Source organism: Dipodomys ordii, unplaced genomic scaffold (genome assembly GCF_000151885.1).
Source record: "Dipodomys ordii isolate 6190 unplaced genomic scaffold, Dord_2.0 Scaffold104, whole genome shotgun sequence".
NCBI lineage: Eukaryota > Metazoa > Chordata > Mammalia > Rodentia > Heteromyidae > Dipodomys > Dipodomys ordii.
Window position 1 is genome coordinate 2,442,152 of NW_012267320.1, and position 21,730 is coordinate 2,463,881.

Sequence of the window (21,730 nt, forward strand, 5' to 3'; positions counted from 1 at the left end):
TTTTCTTCTGATTTTACTAAAACACTATGCTTCATTCAGAGTTTACTGCTGAAAACCAGAACCTCTACTTAAAAACCCAACACAGACATGTTGAGGTCATGGTGACAGACTACTTTAGGGCCCTTCAAGCTACTTTACAATTTTTCAAGCAGTTCTGAAATTTGACAAAACCGTGAAAGTGCTCAAGTAGAGTTGCAGCTGAGAGAACACACAGCAAGAACCCGGAGGTGGCGTTGATAGAGAGGCGCCTCCCTCTGCCTGTCTACCAAGCATCCTGGATGTTGGCTCAAGAGTAACTCTCGGCACAGAGGGCCCGAGCTACAGGGTTGGCTAGATTGGTCTCCAGCAGAAGCTGGGCTGTCGTGGCATGGCTGATAACTTTTAAGGACCGGATGTCCTTCCAAGTTGGGATCCAAAGCATCATATTCTCCAATAGTGACAATGAACAGGACGGGAGGAGTCTATCATCTTACAGGCTCCCAAATCCCAAAGGAAATATCACTTCCCTTTCTTCATGCCTGCCACCACCCCGAGGCATTACAAGGACCCTTACCGCCTCAGCCGTGTTACTCAATATGATCTGCCCAAGGGACAGCTGTCAGGTTATCTCTTTAGTCGGAGAGATGACTAATTCCCCTGGGAAGGCCTGGGGGCTCCCATCAGCTGGAGGTAGCCTCCAGCCTGGGCCTTTCCCAGTACTTGAACACAGTATTTCTAGTTCATTTCTTTCAAGGAAGGAACAGAGTGGTCTAATGAGTGGGGAAGGAACTTGGGAGGGGAGCACAGAGCCCTGTGTGCTGGAGGGAAAGGACCTGGAGGAACGGGAGGATGTGGCAGGGTGCTGAAAACTTAGAACACGCCTTATCATGGCCAATTTCTCTAGTCATCCTCTGGATTTCTCCTGGCCTCAAGTGTAGGCATGGAAGGTGGAATACAGAAGTACAGGGTGAGAATTTGTCTGCGTGGAGGATGCAGCAGACGGTAGGCGCCCTCCATGTTCTGGAAATGACCATCTCTGCACCCTGTGGGCGACTGGAAGCCACCCCCCCTTACCCTACGTTTCAGGGAGCCGAAGCCGACAGAGTAGATGGGTTATGAAAACACCCATCTTTCTCTAGAAGCCAGTGACTTATCCCTGAACCTTGCCTCAGAGAGGACTCTGCCTAAATAAAAGCCCTTTTCCAGACACGTCTCAGACTGATCTGGCTGCGGGGAGCGGCCTCGTGGCGAGGGTTGAACTGTTTCCCCTGGGAACTGTCTGGCAACTCTAATGAGGAATAGCACTTTGCATTTATAGAGAGCCTTTCATCTGTGGATCTCAAAGCTGCACCACAAACATTAATTAACTCTCACACCTGTGAGGCAGGTGAGTCTGGTTACCCCCATTTTGAGAAATGAGGAAACTGAGGTTTGAGAGGAAAAGGACTTGTGGGGTGAGCTCTCAGGGTTGGGAGTGGCCCAGATGCTCAGAACAAGTATTTCAGACTCACCCCGAGTCACAAAGCCTCCCTGAGCTCTGTGAGGAATTTGGGTCCCGGATGTGGTGAATGGTGGAGATAAGGCAGGCAGCTTGCTCTCCCTCCCCACCGCCTCACCCCCACCAGAGGCCCACTGGCTGGCAGTGAGGAGGGATTCCCCACAAAACCCTGAAGGCCTGTGTGAAACACAAGCAAAGCCAGGCAGGCCCTTGCCCCGGCTGGGTCTGGATGCTGCCCTTCAAAATAACTGCTGGAACAGTGAGCGTAGCTGAAGTGCACATGACTAACGAAGATGTCGGAAGCTGGAGACAAGCCATTGGCAAATCCCAGGGCTCTTTCACAATCTCCTCCCCCACCCCAGGATCCAAAGGTGATGGGAACTGATGCCTGTTTATCGTGGGTTTTCACTGATAGTCTGATAGGTGTTAATCCAGTGCTTGCCACCCAAGGAAGACACGGGTGACTGTGATTCTTCCTCCTTTAGCTGTGTTAGTTTTAATTCTCTACCACAGAGGCTTGAGAGAACACTGCTTCTCAGAACAGTGGAACTTTCAGGGAAATAGCCCCTTTCCTAACCAGAGACTTACCTAACTGACCTGGAGCCCTGAAATCTGATATCCCACAACTCCGAGGGTAATGGTGAAACACCTAGGGGTACCCCCATTTAGCTTTGCAGGGGACCTGAGATCTGCCTTCCCAAGGGTCCCAGATGAGAAGCTGCAAACTCCCCTGGGGCTGGCCCTGACACATCACCCTGGAAACTGACTCACATGGCTGTGTCCTGAGTCACATCCTGTTGTGTGCTCTGAGCCATCCCGTCCGGGAGGGCATTACACCAGCTACCCAGGCCTGGGGTGCACCAGGAGGGCACCGTGGAACCTCTCTCCTTCTTCCACACTGAGCAAGGGAAAAATCCGCTAGGGAAAAAGCCAGGGTGCTCCTAGGGTTACGTTCACTGAGTCGTTTTGGCTTAAAAAAAAAATACAGATGACCAAGAAGGCCTGTGGAGTAGCTAACTGTCCACTCTTTATTTTTAACTGGTTCTGAGAGGTGACTGGAAGATTGGGGATACCAGCCAAACAGCCAAGGAAAGAACTTTCTAATGACACTGAGTAATGGAGCCTTGTCTGCATGCTGGTCCAGGTGGAGGAAAGATGTCACCCTTCTGTGGTGGTGTGGGAATCCAGGCTCTGAGGGGTGGGTGTTTTCAAAGGGCACAGAGTAACCCCAGTAGATGTCTCTCATGTCTTCTCATTGGCTACTGGGACACAAAGATATCTTAGACTTTGGTTTGAAGTACAAGCATTTCCTTTCATTGATTTTTTTTCTCTATTTTCTACAATCAGTTTCATTGATTTCTACTTTAATTTTTATTTTTCTTCTCCCTGCTTAAGGTTATATTGTTCTTCTAGGTTCTTAAGATGGAAGATTTGGTTATTGATTCTGGATTCTGGATCTTTGTTTTTGAGTAGACACAGTCATCGCTATAGATTTCCCTCTACAAACACTGCTTTTAGTCTGCCCCCACAAATGGTGATGTTTGTTTTCGTTTGAAATACTTTTTAATTTCTTTTGAGCCTTAGTTGACCTTTGTGTCATTTAGAAGTGTGTTGCTTAATATTCAAACTTCGTAGGACTTCACAAACTATATTTTGGTTATGGATTTCTTCGTTTCAATCCATGTGTCCTGAGGGGGAGGGGACCTTATATAAATGAATCCTATGTTTTTAAAGTGGAAAGTGTATTTCATGGCTCCAAATGTAGCTTGTCGTGGTGTACATTCTATGTGAGCTTAAGAAGAATGTGTCCTCTGGTACCATGGCGTAGAGTACTCTACAAATGTCACATAGAGCAAGTTGATTGGCTGAGCTGTTCAGGTCAGCAATGTCCTAGTTTTCTGCCTGTTTGAGATATCAATGACAGGAGGAAGGGAGTTGATGTCTTCAGAGATAACAATGAATGAATGTGCTTTTCCTTGTAGTTCAATCAGGTTTCACCTCAGGGTTTTGGATACTATTCTTTAGTAAACGCATCATAAAGAATATATATTCTTACTTACCATCGTCACGCAAGTCCTCTCTTGAACCTTGAAAAATCTTCCTTTTTCTTCAGTCAGTTGAGTTACTCTGGCTTTCGTGAGATTCGTATTATCATCATAGGTCTCGTTCCACCCCTTTACTTTTAACCTGAATCCATATTTAAAGTGATTCCCTTGTAGGCAACATACAGTTGGGTTTTATTTATTAATTTGCCAGTCGCGGGGCCTGAACTCTGGGCCTGGGCACTGTCCCTCAGCTCTTCAGCTCAAGGCTAGAGCTCTACCACTTGAGCCACAGCACCACTTCTAGCTTTTTCTGCTTATGTGATGCTGAGGAATCAAACCCAGGGCCTCATGCATGCAAGGCAAACACTACCACTGAGACATCTTCCCAGCCCTGAGTTTTATTTTTTAACACACTCTGACAATTTCTGCCTTGAACTTAGTGCATGTAAACCATCCATTTTTAAACTGCATATTGATGATAATGGATTAATTTATTAATTTATTATAATACTTATATTTGTTGCATCTGGTCCTTTTTCTTCCTCCTGATTTTCTCTGTTCATTAATTTTATTCATTGATTTGTTTTGTGCCAGGGCCTGGGCACTGAACCCTGGGCCTGGGTGCTGTCCCTTAGGGGTTTTTTGCTCAAGGCTGACACTCTACACTTGAGTCACAGCTCTACTACTAGGTTTTTGGTAGCTAATTGGAGATAAGATTCCCATGGACTTTCCCGCCCAGCCTGGCTTTGAACTATAATCCTCAGATCTCAGCCTCCTGAGTAGCGAGGATTTACAGGCATTAGCCTGTAAAGCATCCAGCTTTCTTCTCTAGTTTTATCTGAACATTTTATATTATCTCATAAATTGTACTTTTAAGCAATTTTTTCAGCATCATGTTTAACTCTTATTCCCTTCATGGAAAAACTTAAAAAAATTGTTTCAATGGTTGCCTTAAAGTAAAAAAATATGTAACTAAGGTAAGCCCAACATCAAATAATACTGTCACTTTTTCTACTCGTCTCATAACTGTCATTCATTTATCCACATGCTATAATTGCCCAATGCATTGTAGTAATTGTCATCTTGAACAGTTATCTTTCAATCCAACTCACAATATCCTTTTCTGATGACCTTTTCTTCATGTAGATCTGAGTTTCTATCTATATCATTTTCCTTCTCCCCTGGTGGCACTTTTTATATTTTTTACAAGGCATTTCTACAGGCAATGATTTAGTTTTGTTTGTTACATTTAAAGGATAACTTTTCTGAATATAGAATTCTAAATTGGTGCCTTTTACCTTTCAGCATTTATTTCATGTCTTATATGGTTACTGAAAAGAAATTTAATGTGATTCTTAACCTCATTCCTCTGTAGTTAAGGTAGCCTTACTCCCAACCTCTTTAAAGATTTCCCATTTCTTTGGTTTTCAGAAGTTTGAATAAGGTGTGTTTGAATATGTCCAGATGTTGACCTGGTATTTATCTGGCTTGACTATTCTTTCTCTTTCTTTTTCTTCCTTTCTTCTTTCTTTCCTCTCTTTTCTCTCTTCTTTCTTCCTTTCTTTCCTTTATTCCTTCCTCTTTCCCTCTTTCCTTCCTTCCTCTTTCTCTCTCACTTTTTTTTTCCAGAACTGAGGACTGAACTCAGGGCCTTGCACTCACCAGGCAAGCCATTCTTCCACTGAGCTAAACCCCAGCCCGTCTTTCTCTCGCTCTTTCTTTCTTTTTACCTCTTTGTTTCTTTCTTCTTTCTTTGTTCTTTCTTTGCCAGTCCTGGGGTTTGAACTCAGAGCCTGGATGGTATCCCTTAGTTTTTTTACCCAAGGCTAGCATTCTATCACTTGAGCCAGAGCTCCACTTCAAGCTTTTTTGATAGCTAATTTGAGATAAGAGTTTCATGGACTTTTCTGCCCAGGCTGCCTTCAAACTGCCATGCTCAGATCTCAACCTCCAAAGAGCTAAGATTGCAGGCATGAGCCACTGATGCTGGGCTTGGCCTGATACTTTTTGAGGTTCCTTAATCTGTGGTTGGGTGTCTGTCATTAATATTGGAAAAATTCTCTTGCATTAGTACTTTAAATATTTTCTGTTTTTTATCCTTCTGGTATGCCAAGTGTGCATATGCTATAGGTCTTCAAATTCTCCCATAGGGTTTTCCTTGGTTCCCCTTCTCCCCCTCCTCCTGTCCCCTCTGAATCTTTTAGTTTGAGAACTCTTTATTGATACATCTTCAAGTTTGGTGATTCTTTCCTCAGCCATGTGCTAGAGCTCATTTCCATGACGGTGTTTTTTTTTTTACTTCCAAAATTTCCTTTTGAGTGATATTAAGAGTTTCCATTTCCCTGCTGACATTCTCATTGCATTTTTTTTTCCATCAGAACCCTTAATATAGTAATCATAAATTCCCTGTGTGGTGATTTGAAAATTTTGTCTTATATTTGAGTCTTGTTATGAAGCTTGTTTGTCTTTTTTTTTTAATTTCCCTTTCTTGTTAAAAGTTAGACATAATGTATCAGGTAATAAGGACTTGAGGAAATGGGCCTGTCATGTGAATTCTTCTGTGAATCTAGGCAGAAGATAGTTTTACTTAATGATTACTGCAATGATAGTGGTCAAAGGCTTCCAGTTCCTTCACTGTCCTTCTTTTTGTCCCTCTTTCCTCCTTGGGCTTCCCTATGACCTCCTTCTTAAATAGTCAATGTCCTAAATCTCTTTGAGCTGTTTACCACTGTGATTTTACTGGATCGTGTAAGAACCACAAGAGTGCCCCTCCCAGACCAGAACGCAGCTCCTAGGAATCTCATACTCTTGTACTCACCTATGCTTAGCCACCGGCTTGTCAAATACGCATTCTGTGTTCCCATCTGTTTGTGAGTCCAGCAGCTTCTGTTCTTGGTAAGCAGACTTCACTGTGGTTCTCAGTATTTGTCTACCTCTCAAGAATTCTGCAGTGGCAGTTTGTCCTTCAATTCCAAGTCTCTAGTAGATCCAAGAAAAGTTAGGGAGGGGCTAGGAAGGTGGCTCAGAGGTAGAGCACTTGCCTTGCATGCATGAGGCCCTGGGTTCGATTCCTCAGCACCACATAAGCAAAAAGAAAAAACCCGGAAGTAGCACTGTGACTCAAGTGGTAGAGTGCTATCCTTGAGCTGAAGAGCTGAGGGACAGCGCCCAGGCCCAGAGTTCAGGCCCCACAGTCGGACCCCCCCCCCCAAAAAAAAAGAAAAGAAAGTCAGGGATTTTTAATGTATTCAGTACATTCTTTTTCCTGTAAAGACAAACATGGTGAATCTAGTTCTTCACATTTTGGAGCCGAAACTGGAGGGAATAAGCCATTTAGACACAAATTTCCTGATAGAGTCATTGTTGACTCTAGATAGATTTTGACACTGCTACATTGTGTGTGTGAATGCACACGTGCACACACACTGTAATTTTCTATAAAATGATATGTGCAGTGGAACCTTGAGCTTTCTGCTGTTCTCAGTCTCCCCTTCCCCAGCCCACTCCCACCAACCCCCCTTTTCCTTTCATTTCAGATAGAAGGGAGTGGAACTCAGGAATGTGGAAAGGGGACTTCTTTTTTTTTTTTTTACCCATTATTTGCTAATCAAGAAACTGAAACTAACCTTTTACAAAATGGCCTTGGTAAAGTAGCTAAGTCAAAACAATATTCATCATGAAACAAGTAAGATACAGAAAGACTCCGATTTAAATTTTCTAATCTATTTCTTAAAAAATGGAGTCAGTTGAGAGATGGAATTCTTGTCTTCATCCTCCTCGAATTTTTTTTCCTTACTCTTTTACTGTTTAATTTCCTGAGCCTAACTCCTTCAGAACTAAAGAGTGTGGCTACCAACCTTTTAGCTAAGCAGAACAGTAGTACCCAAACACCACCCTGGATTAAGTGTGTATTGCCCCACCAGGAAATAGCAGATACATTTCTTTGAAGGTATTTCTTTTCCTTTTTAGTAATACAATGATAAAAAGAAAAATGACTCAGACATTTACTATGGGCAGAAATTGTGATGCTTTCTCTCTAAATGGTTTTTTACTTTCATTTTTTATTTATAGTTTACATATTTTATATTTTCTATTGCATTTTATTTATTATTTATTTATTCCTCACTATTGCCCTTGAAAATCAGAAAAACTGTGGACCACAAAAGTATGAGACCCTCCTGAAGTCAGAAAGCTAGTTCATAGTAAAGGCAGAATTCCAACTGAAATCTGTCTGACTTAAGTTCTATGCTTTCCCAGGCAGAATATAAGCATGTGACAAACACCACTAGAGTTCTTTCCTCTACCTTGGGAATACCTATTTGCAAGTCCCAAGTAGACAGCTAATTTAGCAGTCAGCCCAGATACAGCCCTTAAATGATCCCAGTTCTGTAATTCCCATAAGGCAGGGGTTATAATCCATTTACTGGTGAGTCCTCAACACAATGGTGCTAGCAGTAATATTTGTGGAAACATTAGTGAATGAACAGGGAATAACTTCATGATGTGAGGGATGAATGAATGAATGAGTGACTAAATAAATGCAACAGCTCTCAGTATGATGAGAGAAAGAAGCCTTTCCAAGCACCATGGCGTTTTCTCTGGGCTTTATTCCTGCAAGTTTCAGGGGGACTGAGACCATATTCTTTCTGACTAAATTAGCACACGCCTGGCACACAATATATGTTTAACAAACTTTTGTGCTTTTTGATGGATTAACCGGAGAAAATGCCTTTCTTCAAGAACAAGTATCTCTGGGCTTTGGAGAATGACTGACGGTAGTTCTTTTCCTCAGCCTAAGGCCTTTACTAGATAACTCTCTTCTTATCTCTCCCCACTTCCTCTTCCCACAAAACACATAGTTATGATTACAAGCACCATTCCTCACTTCACATTCCTCACTTGAGTCTTCCCTGACTCTGCTTAGCCCACGAGCATCACCAAGGACTACCCAGTAAAACTTCTTTGAATGAGAATGTCACCATGCTCCCTCAGCCAGGGAAGGGCTTAGAGCTCATTGACTGTCAGAGGTAAATAAGAAGGCATGTGTGATTAACCCACCAGTACACAGGCCAGGAGCCTGCTTCTGCCTGTCAGTCCAGGACTCTAGGCTTACTGAGGCACTACCATTTCTATGCTTGCTTTCATGTCTTCATGGTGGTCTCAGCCCAGAAAAGATGGTACTTGATGTTAAACACAGAAGGCACTCTATTATTGTGCCTATTATTGTGCCTGGGTTTGCTTGCTTCCTCCCTCCCTCCCTTCCTCCCCCTTCCTTCCTTCCTTCCTTCCTTCCTTCCTTCCTTTCTTCCTTCCTTCCTTCCTTCCTTCCTTCCTTCCTCCTTCCTTCCTTCCTTCCTTCCTTCCTTCCTTCCTTCCTTCCTTCCTTCCTTTCTCTCTTTCGTAATACAAGAGGAGAAAAAACCCAGAAATGTAGAGAAAGGCTCTCCATCACCACCTTCTGGCCGGCCCACCAGGGCCAGGGAGCCCAAGCACAGTTCCTCTGGGCACAGGAATGAGAGCTGAGGGAAGGGAGAACTTCAGCTTGCATAGTACAGCTGCACTCCAGCATGGGGAAAGCTAAGTCACGGTGTGAAGCAAGATGCTGTTGAGTCTATAACCCTGTGTTTAAAAAAAAATCATAGAACTTGGACTTTAATCATAAAGATCATTTTACCAAAGCATATTTTTAAAAGGCTGTGAAATATTATGCAACGTTGGCATGGTTTAATTATGAGTTTAGAAAAGCCGAGCACAACTTTTTCACTACAGTAAAACATGACAGAGCATGAATCATGGCATAATACTTTATGCTTAGTGTGGTTTTCGACACGGGGTCTGAGTGCTAGGCTGTCTACAGAACAAGGCATGAATTACTATCCCACAATTCACACCCCAGAGGGCTTTATGACAATTATAAAACCTCTTTTGTTTACTTTTTAAGTGATTAAAATATTTGCGCACTATATGCTCACTTGGTAAATGGATGTATCTAGAACATAAGCACGGCCTATAGAAACTATCTGAGCGTATCTGGTGGCATTTTTTCCCCTCCTGTGTGGAGTATAACACTCGCCTAACATGGTGTGGCAGCACAGCCTGCCCTGTCTGTGAGATTACACGGGAGTTCCACCTGCATTTGAACATTTTCGTTTCTGCTGAGTTTACCATGGGCCAACTCTTTTATTCCTTGCCATCTCTCCAAATCCTCCAAAATGTAAACGGAAATGAAGATCTTTCTTTACTACTGGATTTCAAAGATTCCAAGTTAAAGTATTTTCCACAGGAACCAGTGAGGGGTTTTTAAGATTTATATATTCCATTGTTTTAAGGAAAGGGAAGAGAAGAAGTGAAGAGGTGAAGTAGGAGAGGGCAGGGGAGAAGCCGTGTGAGGCAGGAAGGCTGACTGTCCAGAGAAGGAGAGGAGGAAGTCTTGGTCCCCTGAGGTCTGATTCTGTAGTCCACTGGGGGAACTTCAAAGAGATAAATAGAAAAACAGATACACTTCAAAAGAGATAAACTTTGATTAAATGAAAAGCCCCCAGAGGCAGCAGATATAAATATTTTATAATTATCAGGAACAGCTCATTTCTTTAGCTAATGACATATGCAAAATGGGCACCCAGTATTTTCCTAAAGAACTCTGCCTTCCTGGATTGCTGTTCTCTTTGTCCACCAAGAAGGTGGCATGAAAAAAAAATTAACATTTAACTTTCAAGAAAAGTACAAATTTCCTTGTTCATTTTGCCTACGAATAGTCTCACTCCCCCTAGACACACACACACACAAACACACACATACACACTGCAAACAACGTGATGCTTTTGACAACGAAGACTTCAACAAGGTGTGGGATACACTCCTATTATCCCAGGACTCAGGAGGCTCAAGCAAGTTAGAGGCCAATTGGGGAAACAAGGTGATACCCCGCTTCAACAAAACAAAGATTCCTCTGAATGCTGGAGTCAGATGCACAAAATTCATTGTGTCTCAATAGTTGGAAGCTAGGCTTTGGTCTCTGCTTTATCCCAGGCCTCTTACAATGGCAATCTACAGCACACTTCAAGCTCAAAAAGATAGCTCTGGCCATTAAAAAAAAAAGTAGACAACTTCAGCTGTTGAAAAGAAGCCCCTGGCTGATTTGATAAAGCCACTCTTGTCTTACAACTGGTTGTTGCAGTTTATTGCCAGCTTCCCTGCCAGATCTTCCAGGCTGTCATTTTTTTTCCTGTTCCTATATACATGTGTCTTGTTTTGGTTGCTCTCTTCTCATTCTTTTCTTCTCTTCTCCTCCTCACTTTTGTCATTATTCTTAGAAGACACTTGCCTAAATAATACATCCAAGCCTATAGAATATTTTTGCCCAAGGTACAAAAAAAGTCCCCAAATTTTACATTCTTCTACCTAATCCAGATAGACAGAAGATTACCCATGTTTATAAAATATTTTTATGATAATTATAATTACTGGTAAGTCTGAAGCAGAACATTCTGTACCTGAAGTTATTTGATGGTCTAGAGCTTCGCACATTATTATTAATGCAGACATCATTATTAATATGATTAAATAAAACTTTTGGAAGGAAGAGTTAGCAGACAAAAGCTCCAGTGTGTGCTCATGTTTGGGGCGGGGTATGGAATTATCCAACAGAGGCATGGGAGAGTTGGGTTCAGCATGCTTAGTAAACACTGGTAAACAGGCTACAAGCATGCACAGCAATTAAAACCAAGGTTCCTAGTTTTGCATGTAGAGGTTTCTTTCTTTTTTTAAAAAATCCCACCCCACTTAACCGGGAACCTGATTCTCTGCAGACACCAGGCAGATCCAGCCATCCCCACCATGGTCCTACGATCAGTCCTACCAGTACCTGGGATCCATCGCCCCTCCTTCCGTGCACCCAGCAACGCCCATTTCACCTGGACGTGCCAGCGGCATGACGAGCCTCTCTGCAGAACTTTCCAGTCGACTCTCGTGTAAGCCTCTTGAGAACATATTTGCAACCCAGCTAGAGAGGAAGGTGTTGGAGACTAGAGGAGGGGAACACAGGGGGTGAGCAGCATATAATTCACTGAACAAAATACGGTTTCCAGAGAGACATGACTGTCCCAGGCCCACGCACTGGGTTCGGTTTGTCTGATTGGCTGGTTTGGTTTGACACTTAAAAGTTAGATTGTGAACGTGGAGGAAGATTTTCTTTTGGAAGTCAGTTCCTCAGGAACTCAGAGATTGCTCATGTCTGCCAGAGAGGGGTAATGGATAAAGGGATAATAGTTCGAAAGGTCACAATATCAAAAGGTCATTATTTTGCACCTTCAGTAAAGAAATCATTCCTGGCCAGTGCTGGTAGCTCATGCTTGTGCTCAGCAGTCTGAGATCTGAGGATCACGGTTCAAAGCTAGCCCAGGCAGGAAACTCTATGAGACACTTATCTCCAATTAACCACCAAAAAGCCAAAAGTGGAGTTGAGGCTCAAGTGGTACAGTGTTAGCCTTGAGCAAAAAAGCTAAGGGACAGTATCCAGACACTGAGTTCAAGCTTCAGTACTGGTATGTGCGCACACACACACCGAAAGAAAGGAAAGACAAGAAGTCACCCCAAATGAATTCTAGACTGACCGGTCTGGTCCACATGGTGGTGATGAATTCACAAGCCTGCAAACAGTACGTCCATGGAGTCCATGTGGGATAGGAAGAAGCTAGTCCCCCCTCTCCCCGCCCCCATGAGGCATTCCCAACTGAGAGCTGTTCAGGCTGAAGGAAGGACCGAGAGCTCAGGTGTCATGGTTAGTATAATTGTTGTTAATACGAGCTCATTAAATATTAGTCATTTAACCTGCCAGCCCTGTGGGCTTGGCGCTCACCTTTGCTCGTGGGCAGGGAAATTGAAGTTACAGAGAAAAATTCCTTTGTGGAAGGCAAAAGAAGCAACTTAATGTTTGGGGCTTTGAAATTGGAGCTGAACCAAAGGGTGAAAATCCTTCAGAGGACTTCAGCATGATGAAGCCTACAAACGCACTTGCATGTGTGCAGGGGGAGGGGTGGGTTTAGCTTTTCAAAAAGCCCAGGGATCAGATGATAGCAGATTAGGGGAGCAGGCAAAGGGGCAAAGGAGTTTGTGTCTGCCAGTTGAAATCTTGTGCAATGTGGTGTTGCCAGACAGTCGTGATTACTTGAGGTTCCTCCAGATGCCTGAGCTGCTTCGAGTTTCACAGAATGACTTCTCAGAGCCACTCCGCAGCATCACAGCAGCGCTGACACTTGGGCCAAAGAACTCTTGCTTGCGGGAGGGCTCTCCTGTGCCCTGCAGCATCTGCAGCAGCACCTCTGGCTTCGAGATGCCAGGGGCACCCCTCCCCCCATAAGACTGACCATCAGAAATGTCTCTAGTTATTGGTAACTGTCCACAGGAGGTGGGCAGTTCTCCCCACCCCCAAGTTGGGTGCGATGGCAAAGTAGGAAAGAACCAGCGTAGGTGCTCAGTTTTCACACTGTTTGGCCATCCATACCAGCATTTTCCTAACACCTGTTAGTTTAACGGGGTAGGGAGAGACCCACGGGAACTGTGGCATCTGTTAAACTTGCTGTCTCTAAAGCCTATCCCTTGGAGACAGAGGTTGATTCCAAAGGCACTTGTCACCTTTTCCCGATTGTTCTAGTACTGCATGGTAGCACTGCACAGCCCGCTGGCCACGGGCTACATCTGCAACAATGACTGTTTCCCTTGGAAATGTCCCTGCTGTGGGTCTGTCCCTTGGAATTTATTACATAAACCATCGGACTTGGTCTCCACCCAAGATTGGCACCTCAGTGTCCAAGAACTCTAGGGGCCAGCCCCTCTAGCTGGCCAGTGTTCAGACGTAATGGTGGCGTCTTGTTAAAGATATAAATAAAAGGTGTACTTCGAATCTCAAATCCCAGCTCTGCTTCTCCATAAGCAGCCTTTGATTACCCAAAGAGTAAGAAGGATGCTTTTCCGCATGGGACTGTGACCCAGCCATGTCCCACATCTGCACTCAGGGATGACCCTTTGTTGTCTTGGGAGGGAGGACCAAAGGATTCCAGACGAGTTTTCACCAGTGGCAGAGTACAGCATGGAAGATTGCTCTTTAACTTGGCAGGACTTCCTCTGAGAAATCAAGCCTGGAGCACAGGCCTGAAAAGTGTTGTCATAAACCTGGGGGCAGGATAAGACTGGGACACATGAAAGAAAGTGGCTGCCCAGGCCGAAGGCTTTGAAAACTTGACACTCCTCTGTGGCTGCTTCACATTTTCATCCTCACCCCACAGCTCTGTGCACTGCCCCTCAGCCTATGCCTAACCCCACCGGGGCTTGCTTCTGTCCTGGGGACTGGGGCTCTGGTTGAGATCTCTGTGTCTGTCTGTCTGTCTGTCTGTCTGTCTGTCTGTCTCTCTCTCTCTCTCTCTCTCGCTCTCGCTCTCTCTCTGTCCTTTGCAGACAGACTCCACACCTTGTCTGAAAAGAGTTGTCATCTGGAGGTTTACTTTTCTTTTTTCTTTTTGTAAAAAAAAAAAATTAATGTTTAGCTGCCAACCTGGGCGACAGACAGCTTGCATTAATCTGAGTCATGCAAAAGATCCTTTTAAGGCAGCCATTATCTGCTCAGGTTGGTTAATCCTGTGGGGGCAGTGGGAGGGGCTGGAGCAGAGCTGCTTTCATCCATGTAAAGCTACAGAGCAAAGAGCTGTCCTAGCAAATATTTAGCACCATCGATCCAAGTAAAATAACTGAACCTCCTAATCCCCAGATTTCTTACTCTTAAAAAAAAAAGCTCCCTGTGAATATCAAGGGTCTCCACTTCCACTCATACTGCTATAGAATTGAATAAGAGGACACCAAACCAGCCAAAAGGATACATGAGCGATGGCTACGTGGGTAAATTATGTATGACTGATGAGTCTTAATTAGGGATGTCAAACCAGACTTACAGATGAAAACCAAGTTGGGTGCCAGTGGCTCACACCTGTAATCCTAGCTACTCAAGAAGCTGAGATCTGAGGATCATGGTTCAAAGCCAACTGAGACAGGAAAGTTTGTAAAACTCTTTATCTCCAATTAACTATCAAAAAAATTCTAAAAAGCCAGAAGTGGAGGAAGTACAGTTATGCTAGAGTGCTAGCCTTGAGCAAAAGGAGCTCAGGGACAGTACCCAGGCTGGAGGTAGGGGGGAGTTTAAGCTCTAGGACCAGTGCACACGTGCATGTGCACACATGCACGCGCGCACACACACACACACACACACACACACACACACGAGAGAGAGAGAGAGAGAGAAGATGAAAGAAAACCAGTCTTTGAACAGAGCAATTGAATTTGAATCTGAGCATATCCAGTGGATCTAAGTTGTTTTATCACCAGAATATGTGTGTGTATATATGTGTGTAAAGATAGAGAGTCAGAGAGACAGGAGAAGAAGAATTTGACCCAGTGGATGATGTTTTATAAAATGACAGTGCTACTATGTAGGCAGAAGAAGAATCACAGGCAATATTTCAGATCTTTCAAATATTCTTCCCACAAGTGAAAGAACTATTTTCTCCCAACAGCTGAGTCTGTAACATTATTCCAGGACTTATGCCCATGACAAATTGCAGACTCACTCAGGATTCCAGTAACTTGGTACCATCACCACATTACCATGCAGTGGTTGGAACCAACTGGCAGAGCATGTCCAGACACTGCTGTGAAACATGGTGACCTTTCATTCATTTTTCCAGTGAATTCACCTTTTTGTCTCAGGGCAAATGAAGCAAGAAAAATAATGGGCAGAGTCATTTATTTGTGTCCAGAGCATTACATGAGATGATAACAAATTGATTTTTTATTTGCCTAATGCTTTTCCTTCTACCCCGGCTTCTCCCTAGACTATATATATGTATATCTAACTGGAAAAATGGAGTCAAGCTTCCTGTTAACTCTCAAACATGTCACAGCTCTCTGTGCAAGCAAAACAAGTGACACAGGGCTTGCTCACAGATGGCTCCAGCTAGGGGGCAGGGATGAACCCTGCGGAATGAGGTGTGGCCTGGCTGTAGAATAAGCTAGTGAGTAGCCAAGGAAGGGCAGCCCCAGAATCGCTGTCAGTTTACAACATTTTCCCTGCCCACATGTCTGACTCGCTTTGAAAAGATTAACAGGAATGTTTGTTTGAAAGTCAGACTCCTGGTTTCCTCATTAATGGAGGGATTTGCTGCAGACCTCCACTGTTTCTATAAACTTTAATTGACTATCTGATGAGTAGTCTATCCCCGCATCCCATTCACCCCAAATATACAGTCCATTTTGAAAAATGTGTTAGAGCAATAAAAGATCATTACATGGAGGGAAGAATGAAAGGAAGGAGCTGTGAGAGAGAAAGAGAGAGAGACACAGAGAGACAGAGGGGGGGGAAGGACTGGAGGACAGAGGGAGAAAGAGGAAGAGATTGACAAAGAGACAGAGAAACACCCATCAAACTAGCTCTCCTTGCTGGAATAATAGGCTTGAAATATGAGGAAGTTGATCAACAACCAATGCCTTCCAAAAACAGATTAATCTACCCTGGTAGCTTTCCTTTCAGGGCAAGCACCCTCAAGTATCTCCTGCCAGCCTGAACCCAAAAGAACACAGGACCTGTGCCATCAGAACTTAAATTTATTCCATGTGCTGAGTTGAGAGCTTAAAGTTTTAAACATTGAATTATAACTTTTTTGTTTTGTTGCTGTTTTTGAGTTTGTAGATGTGGTTTTGGCCTGCTCATTTAATCAGTAATTCTGAAGGACAGACCCTACCCTAGGACGCTATCCTAGAGTCATAGTTCTCAGCCAGGCCCGGCTACCCCTCCCTCATACCCACCTTCATGTTATTTGGCAATGACAGGGCACATTTGGGTTGTCACTCTAGAGGACATCCGACAATGTACAAGGCAGCCCTCAACCACCCCTCCAAATAATCTGATAAACTCTGATCTATTCAGAAACCTTTCCTGGAATTCATACCACCCTCTAAAAATTCCCAAGGGTAGCATGGAGGTAGGCAAAATGTAGACAGGACAGCCAAAGCCAGTTTGTAAAACTGAATCCTAACAAATTTAGAGATGTGCAAAAGTTTGACATGTGGAGGAGATAAATCAAAGCCCTATATACGTTCATGTTAACAAACCAATAAGGCACATATTATAGAAAACCAGGTGAACTCAAAGCTGTATTGTTTCTAAAAAATGTGGAATCACTGTGAGGTAGATGTGGAGAGAGAGGTGAGTGCTAATGATAATTCAGTACTTCATTTGGCATGTGTTATGTTGGATAACAGGAAATCACCCAACTTTCAACTGCTCAAAGCCTGCAAAAATGGACCATTTCTATGGTTCAACCTAAATATTATATAGAACATATTAGGTACTATGTGTAACATATTCTAGTAGTAATATATGAAGATATCCACATTCCTAAGTTGCTGTTTATTAATGTCAATATAATAATACATTGATAATTAACGTGTTAACTCTGCAATGAATTGATCACTTATTGACAATATGAGTTGCCAATATATTAATCCATATTAATGTTCATTCATATCAATAAAAGGCAGGCACATTTTTTCAGTATCAGGCCAAAGAATATTTTAGACTTTGTGGCCCCTACAGTCTCTGTCATAATCACTCTAAAGCAACCAGAGGCAAAATATGAAAGAATGAGAGAGGCTTTGTTCCTATCTATAGATAATGGAGTTTTAATTTTTCTGTATTTTTTCATGTATCACTAAATATTATCTTTAGGATTTGTGTTAAACACTTAATAAAGTAGAACTCTTTCTCCTGTGATATGCAAGGCAATCGGCCTCAGCTCTACTTGGCTGATGGGCTGCAGGTTTGCCAGTCTGGGTTTATAACTATCTTTATCAGTATTATGCATATTACATCATGGCTGTCCTATGAAAATACCAAACATGTTTATTACACTACTTGCATCACATCTTCTATCACATGCCATCGTACGCGATGTCCCGTGTTATTTTCTGCTATTATTCAGCGCTTTTCTTACCATCAACCCGGGCGCAGAGCATTCTGGGTAATCATCTACTGGTGGGTGCTTAGCTTTGCAGGTCATCCTCCACTTCCGGCACGTGCAATTCTAGATGGTCCTCCACTTCCGGTGCATGCCATGCTAGGTAGACCTTCACTTCCGGGTAGTGGCATTCTGGGTGTTTTTCATTTTCGGGGCGCATGACATCCTGGGTAATCCTCTCCTTCCGCGCTCAGAGCATTTTGGGTAGAAAGCCCCTTCTTCCCGAGAGGCAGCACCCCAGGTAAGGACCGACTTCGGATGCGTGGCATTCTGGGTATTCCCGGGCGGCCCTGCGCTTCCTGCGCAGGCGCGTTCTGGCGGAAGTGGCTCGGCCTGCGCCGCCGCCGCCGCCGCCCCCCCGTCGGTCCCGCCATCCTTGCCGCGCAGTCACGCGTCCCTTTCTCTCCCGCCCGCAGCCGCCGCGCCGGACCTGACGGCCTTCGGAGACCCGCGCCAGTTCCCCGCGCTGCCCTCCATCTCGGACCCGCGCATGCACTACCCGGGCGCCTTCACCTACTCGCCCACGCCGGTGACGTCGGGCATCGGCATCGGCATGTCGGCCATGAGCTCGGCCTCGCGCTACCACACGTACCTGCCGCCGCCCTACCCCGGCTCGTCGCAGGCGCAGGGCGGCCCGTTCCCCGCGGGCTCGCCGCCCTACCACCTCTACTACGGCGCCTCGGCCGGCTCCTACCAGTTCTCGGTGGTGGGCGGCGAGCGCTCGCCGCCGCGCATCCTGCCGCCCTGCACCAACGCGTCCACCGGCGCGGCGCTGCTCAACCCCAGCCTCCCGAACCAGAGCGACGTGGTGGAAGCCGAGGGCAGCCACAGCAACTCGCCCACCAACATGGCGCCCGCCGCGCGCCTGGAGGAGGCCGTGTGGCGCCCCTACTGAGTGAGGCCCGCGTCCTGGCCGCCCTGGCTGTCCTCCTCCTCCTCCTCCCCGGGGGCCGACCGCGCACCCGGGGGAGAGCCTGCCGTCCAGGCCCCCCTCGGCCTCCTGCACTTACCGAAGCCCGCGCAGTTCGCTCCCGCCACCGGCCCGCGGCCCTCGGCAGACCTGGACGCGCCGACCCCGCGTGCCGGCGTCCACCTGCGTCCGCTGGAGCCAGCGAGGCCTTGCCGAGGGAAACTGTGAATGCTTCCGTATTAGCAATGCTGTGAATAAAAGAAAGGTTTTGTACCCTTGACTTCACTTTTTAACCAAGTTGTTTATTCCAGAGAGTGGAATTTTGATGATGGGGGGAGGGGGACACCGCACGTCCTGTTTGGCGTTTATTTCTCCCCCTGATTTTCTTTACTTCCCCCCCACACACACCCCGCACCTTATAAATGGCAAAAAAAAAAAATGCTTATAGGCATTGCGGTGGTTCTTATTTTTATATCTATCTATAAAAATCTGAGCATCTTTCTTGCTTTGACACTTAAATAGGATTCCCATTTCTGTACGGTTTATTTAACTTTTCTTTTGGACTTCTGTGTAGGGTTTTTGTTTTTTGAGAGAAACAGCTACAGCTTTGGGTCATTTTAACTACTGTATTCCCACAAGGAATCCCTATTTATGTATCTTGATATTCAGACATTTACTTATATGTTGATACTTTTTTTAATTATTTAATTGTACTTATATTAAGAAGAGAAATATCAAGTACTACATTTCTGTTTTTGTTTTTTAATAGTAGCCAAAGTTAAACGTACTGAAAAAGGCTGAGGGGGAAAAAAAGGATGGGTTATGTGATGGCTTGGTTATCTAGAAATATTGTTTACATTAAACTCCCTTTCATGTTAATCAAACAAGTTGGTAGCTAATGCAGCAATGTTTTCAATAGGATTTTTGACACTGAGGGTCACTCCCATGATCAGAAGTATGGAGCTTAGCCAAGGGTGTCATCTAGCTTCAAACAGAGAAGGTGGAATCTGGTCTCAGAGGATTCAGGAGGTGCCAATGATTAGACCTGCAGAGAGCATTTAATTTCTGCCTAGGTTAAGCTCACTCAAAGACCTTCTGATCATTTCAGACATGCTTTGTAACAGAACACATCAAAGAACCAAATGAATGAATTTAGGAATTTCTGAACTGCTTGAGTCTGGGGTAGCAAGAAAATATTTCTCTCTGATACAGTACCAGTTCACTGAAGCAGAACAAAAGTTGTGGCTGTCCCACAAGATGCTGAGAGAAGGGATAGGACCAGGTGCCTTTGAGGAACAATGGTCTCTGGTGGGTAGGCCAAAAGCAGGCCCAAAGGAACTAATTTTCCTGGGCCTGCTCGGGGTAATACATGGCAGAACATCCCATCAGTGCAGGACTCCCATCCCAGTTGTTCCCCAACATATTTGTGTTGCTTCCACCAGGTTAAGACCCTAACCCATGGGGGAGGTTATGTGCACTTTTATCTGTGCCCCAGCGTGACAGGAAAGATTCACTGCTGCCCATAGCTACAATTCAGTTGTATCTGGTGTCACCGTAAAGTTTGTGGCACTATTTTTATTAGAGGACTTGTCAGAATGCAGGTGTTGTACAACTGGTAAATATTAACTGCTGATTTTGACATGTGTGCTCAAAATGATCTGGTTGTTTGTTTAATGTACCTCTTAAATTAGTTGAAATGATTTCAGGTCAACTCTGAAGAGTGTTTGAAAGCAGGACTTCAGAACAGTGTTTGATTTTTATTTTATAAATTTAAGCATTCAAATTAGATCTTTGGCTGCAGGCAGCAAAACAGCTGGACTTATTTAAAACAACTTATTTTTGAGTTTATATATATATATGATGATGATGATGATTATTTGTTTTACACATGCAGTAGCACTTTGGTAAGAGTTAAAGAATAAAGCAGCTTGTGGTGACAGGTCATTCTTAACTAGAGAAGAGCTATAGCAGGCCTTGGAGAAACTCTGAATAATACTCCTTTTTATTTTAGATATTGCTCCCTTTACAACGCAGTTACCTAGGTTATTTCATATTACATTTTTGGGTCACATTTTAGAAAGTTAAATTTTCATTTCTGAAAAAGGACTATTAGCCCATTTCTCCAATATTTCTTAAATGTTCTTTTTGGCACATGTTGTCATAATCTGACCTGAGATAATGCTGGGGAAAGATGAAGGAAAAAATTATTTTTCACTTTAATCCTGGTACCTGAAGATACTCCAATTCAAATCTGACCTAGTGGTCTAAGAGGAGAATCAGATAATCTCTCATGCTGAACCTTACTCTCATCGCCAAGCATGGAGTGGCGTGGTGACTTTGTTGTAGACTCACTGGTTTGACCATTCACAGCTTTATAAACCCTTACCAGCCTAGATAGTATTTAATCCTTTATGAAAACAAAAATCAAATCTTAGTTCTTTTGGAAATAGATCTTGCAGAAACACATTTTTCTATCTAAGGAATTGCATTCATTTGCCTTTGGTTAAATTAAAGTGTCTTCAGGTAAATAACAGCATCAGCAAGACCCTGAAGTTAGTCATGTAATAACTGTATGGATCTGGGAGCACTGTCCAGGAGAAGAGAGTGAATAAGCCCTTTCTACTGCGTATTTATGACCCCATTTTATAAAAATTCAACATGGACACGTTTCAGTTCTGTTTTTCTATCTGGAAATGTTTTCCTCCCTTCTCAAACCCTCCCTTTCCTCTTCCCCTCCGCCTCCAAATGCTAGTCTCCATCCTACATTCTCTCAGTCTCTGTAAAGAGGTGGTACACACCCATCCTATAACCAAGGTCCAGACCACAAGGAGATCCAGCTCTCCTTTTGCATAGAGAACAGTCTGAGTCAGCCTTTCTCCTGTTCATGGGTTTCTTCCAGCAGAATAGAGACCTTGCCAACCATTTTGGATCTGCTTGCTGTCCAAATACAGCAACAGAAATCTTCCTCCTTGGCAAATCACAATCAGTGAGTTAGCCTTTCTGCTGCCTAAGGTTTCTGTGCAGATAAACAGAAGTGCTCTGATTAGAAAGGAAATGAATGGTTACACTTAACTGTCCTACGATTTAGGATTGCAGATTTCTTTCTTGAAATACCTGTTTCCTTGGGACATTCCATCCTAGTGATTTGGGGTTTTGATGGTTTGGGATTTGTTTTTTGTTTTGGTTTGGTTTTTTTTGTTTTTTGTTTTTTGTTTTTTTTGCTGGGGGGGAATGACAT

General features: G+C 44.0%; 1 protein-coding gene across 2 annotated transcripts in view; it reads left to right on the forward strand.

Annotated features, from left to right (window-relative positions):
* The window catches only part of Runx1 (runt-related transcription factor 1), a 222,772-nt gene extending 203,854 nt beyond the window's left edge, over nt 1–18,918 (forward strand). For both annotated transcript variants that reach the window (XM_013027529.1, XM_013027530.1), the window contains 2 exons: nt 11,331–11,492; nt 17,999–18,918. In XM_013027529.1, coding sequence (XP_012882983.1) covers nt 11,331–11,492; nt 17,999–18,477 — 641 coding nt within the window. In that variant the 3' untranslated portion in view covers nt 18,478–18,918. The remainder of the gene's footprint in view (nt 1–11,330; nt 11,493–17,998) is intronic.
* The last annotated feature ends 2,812 nt before the right edge of the window (nt 18,919–21,730 follow it).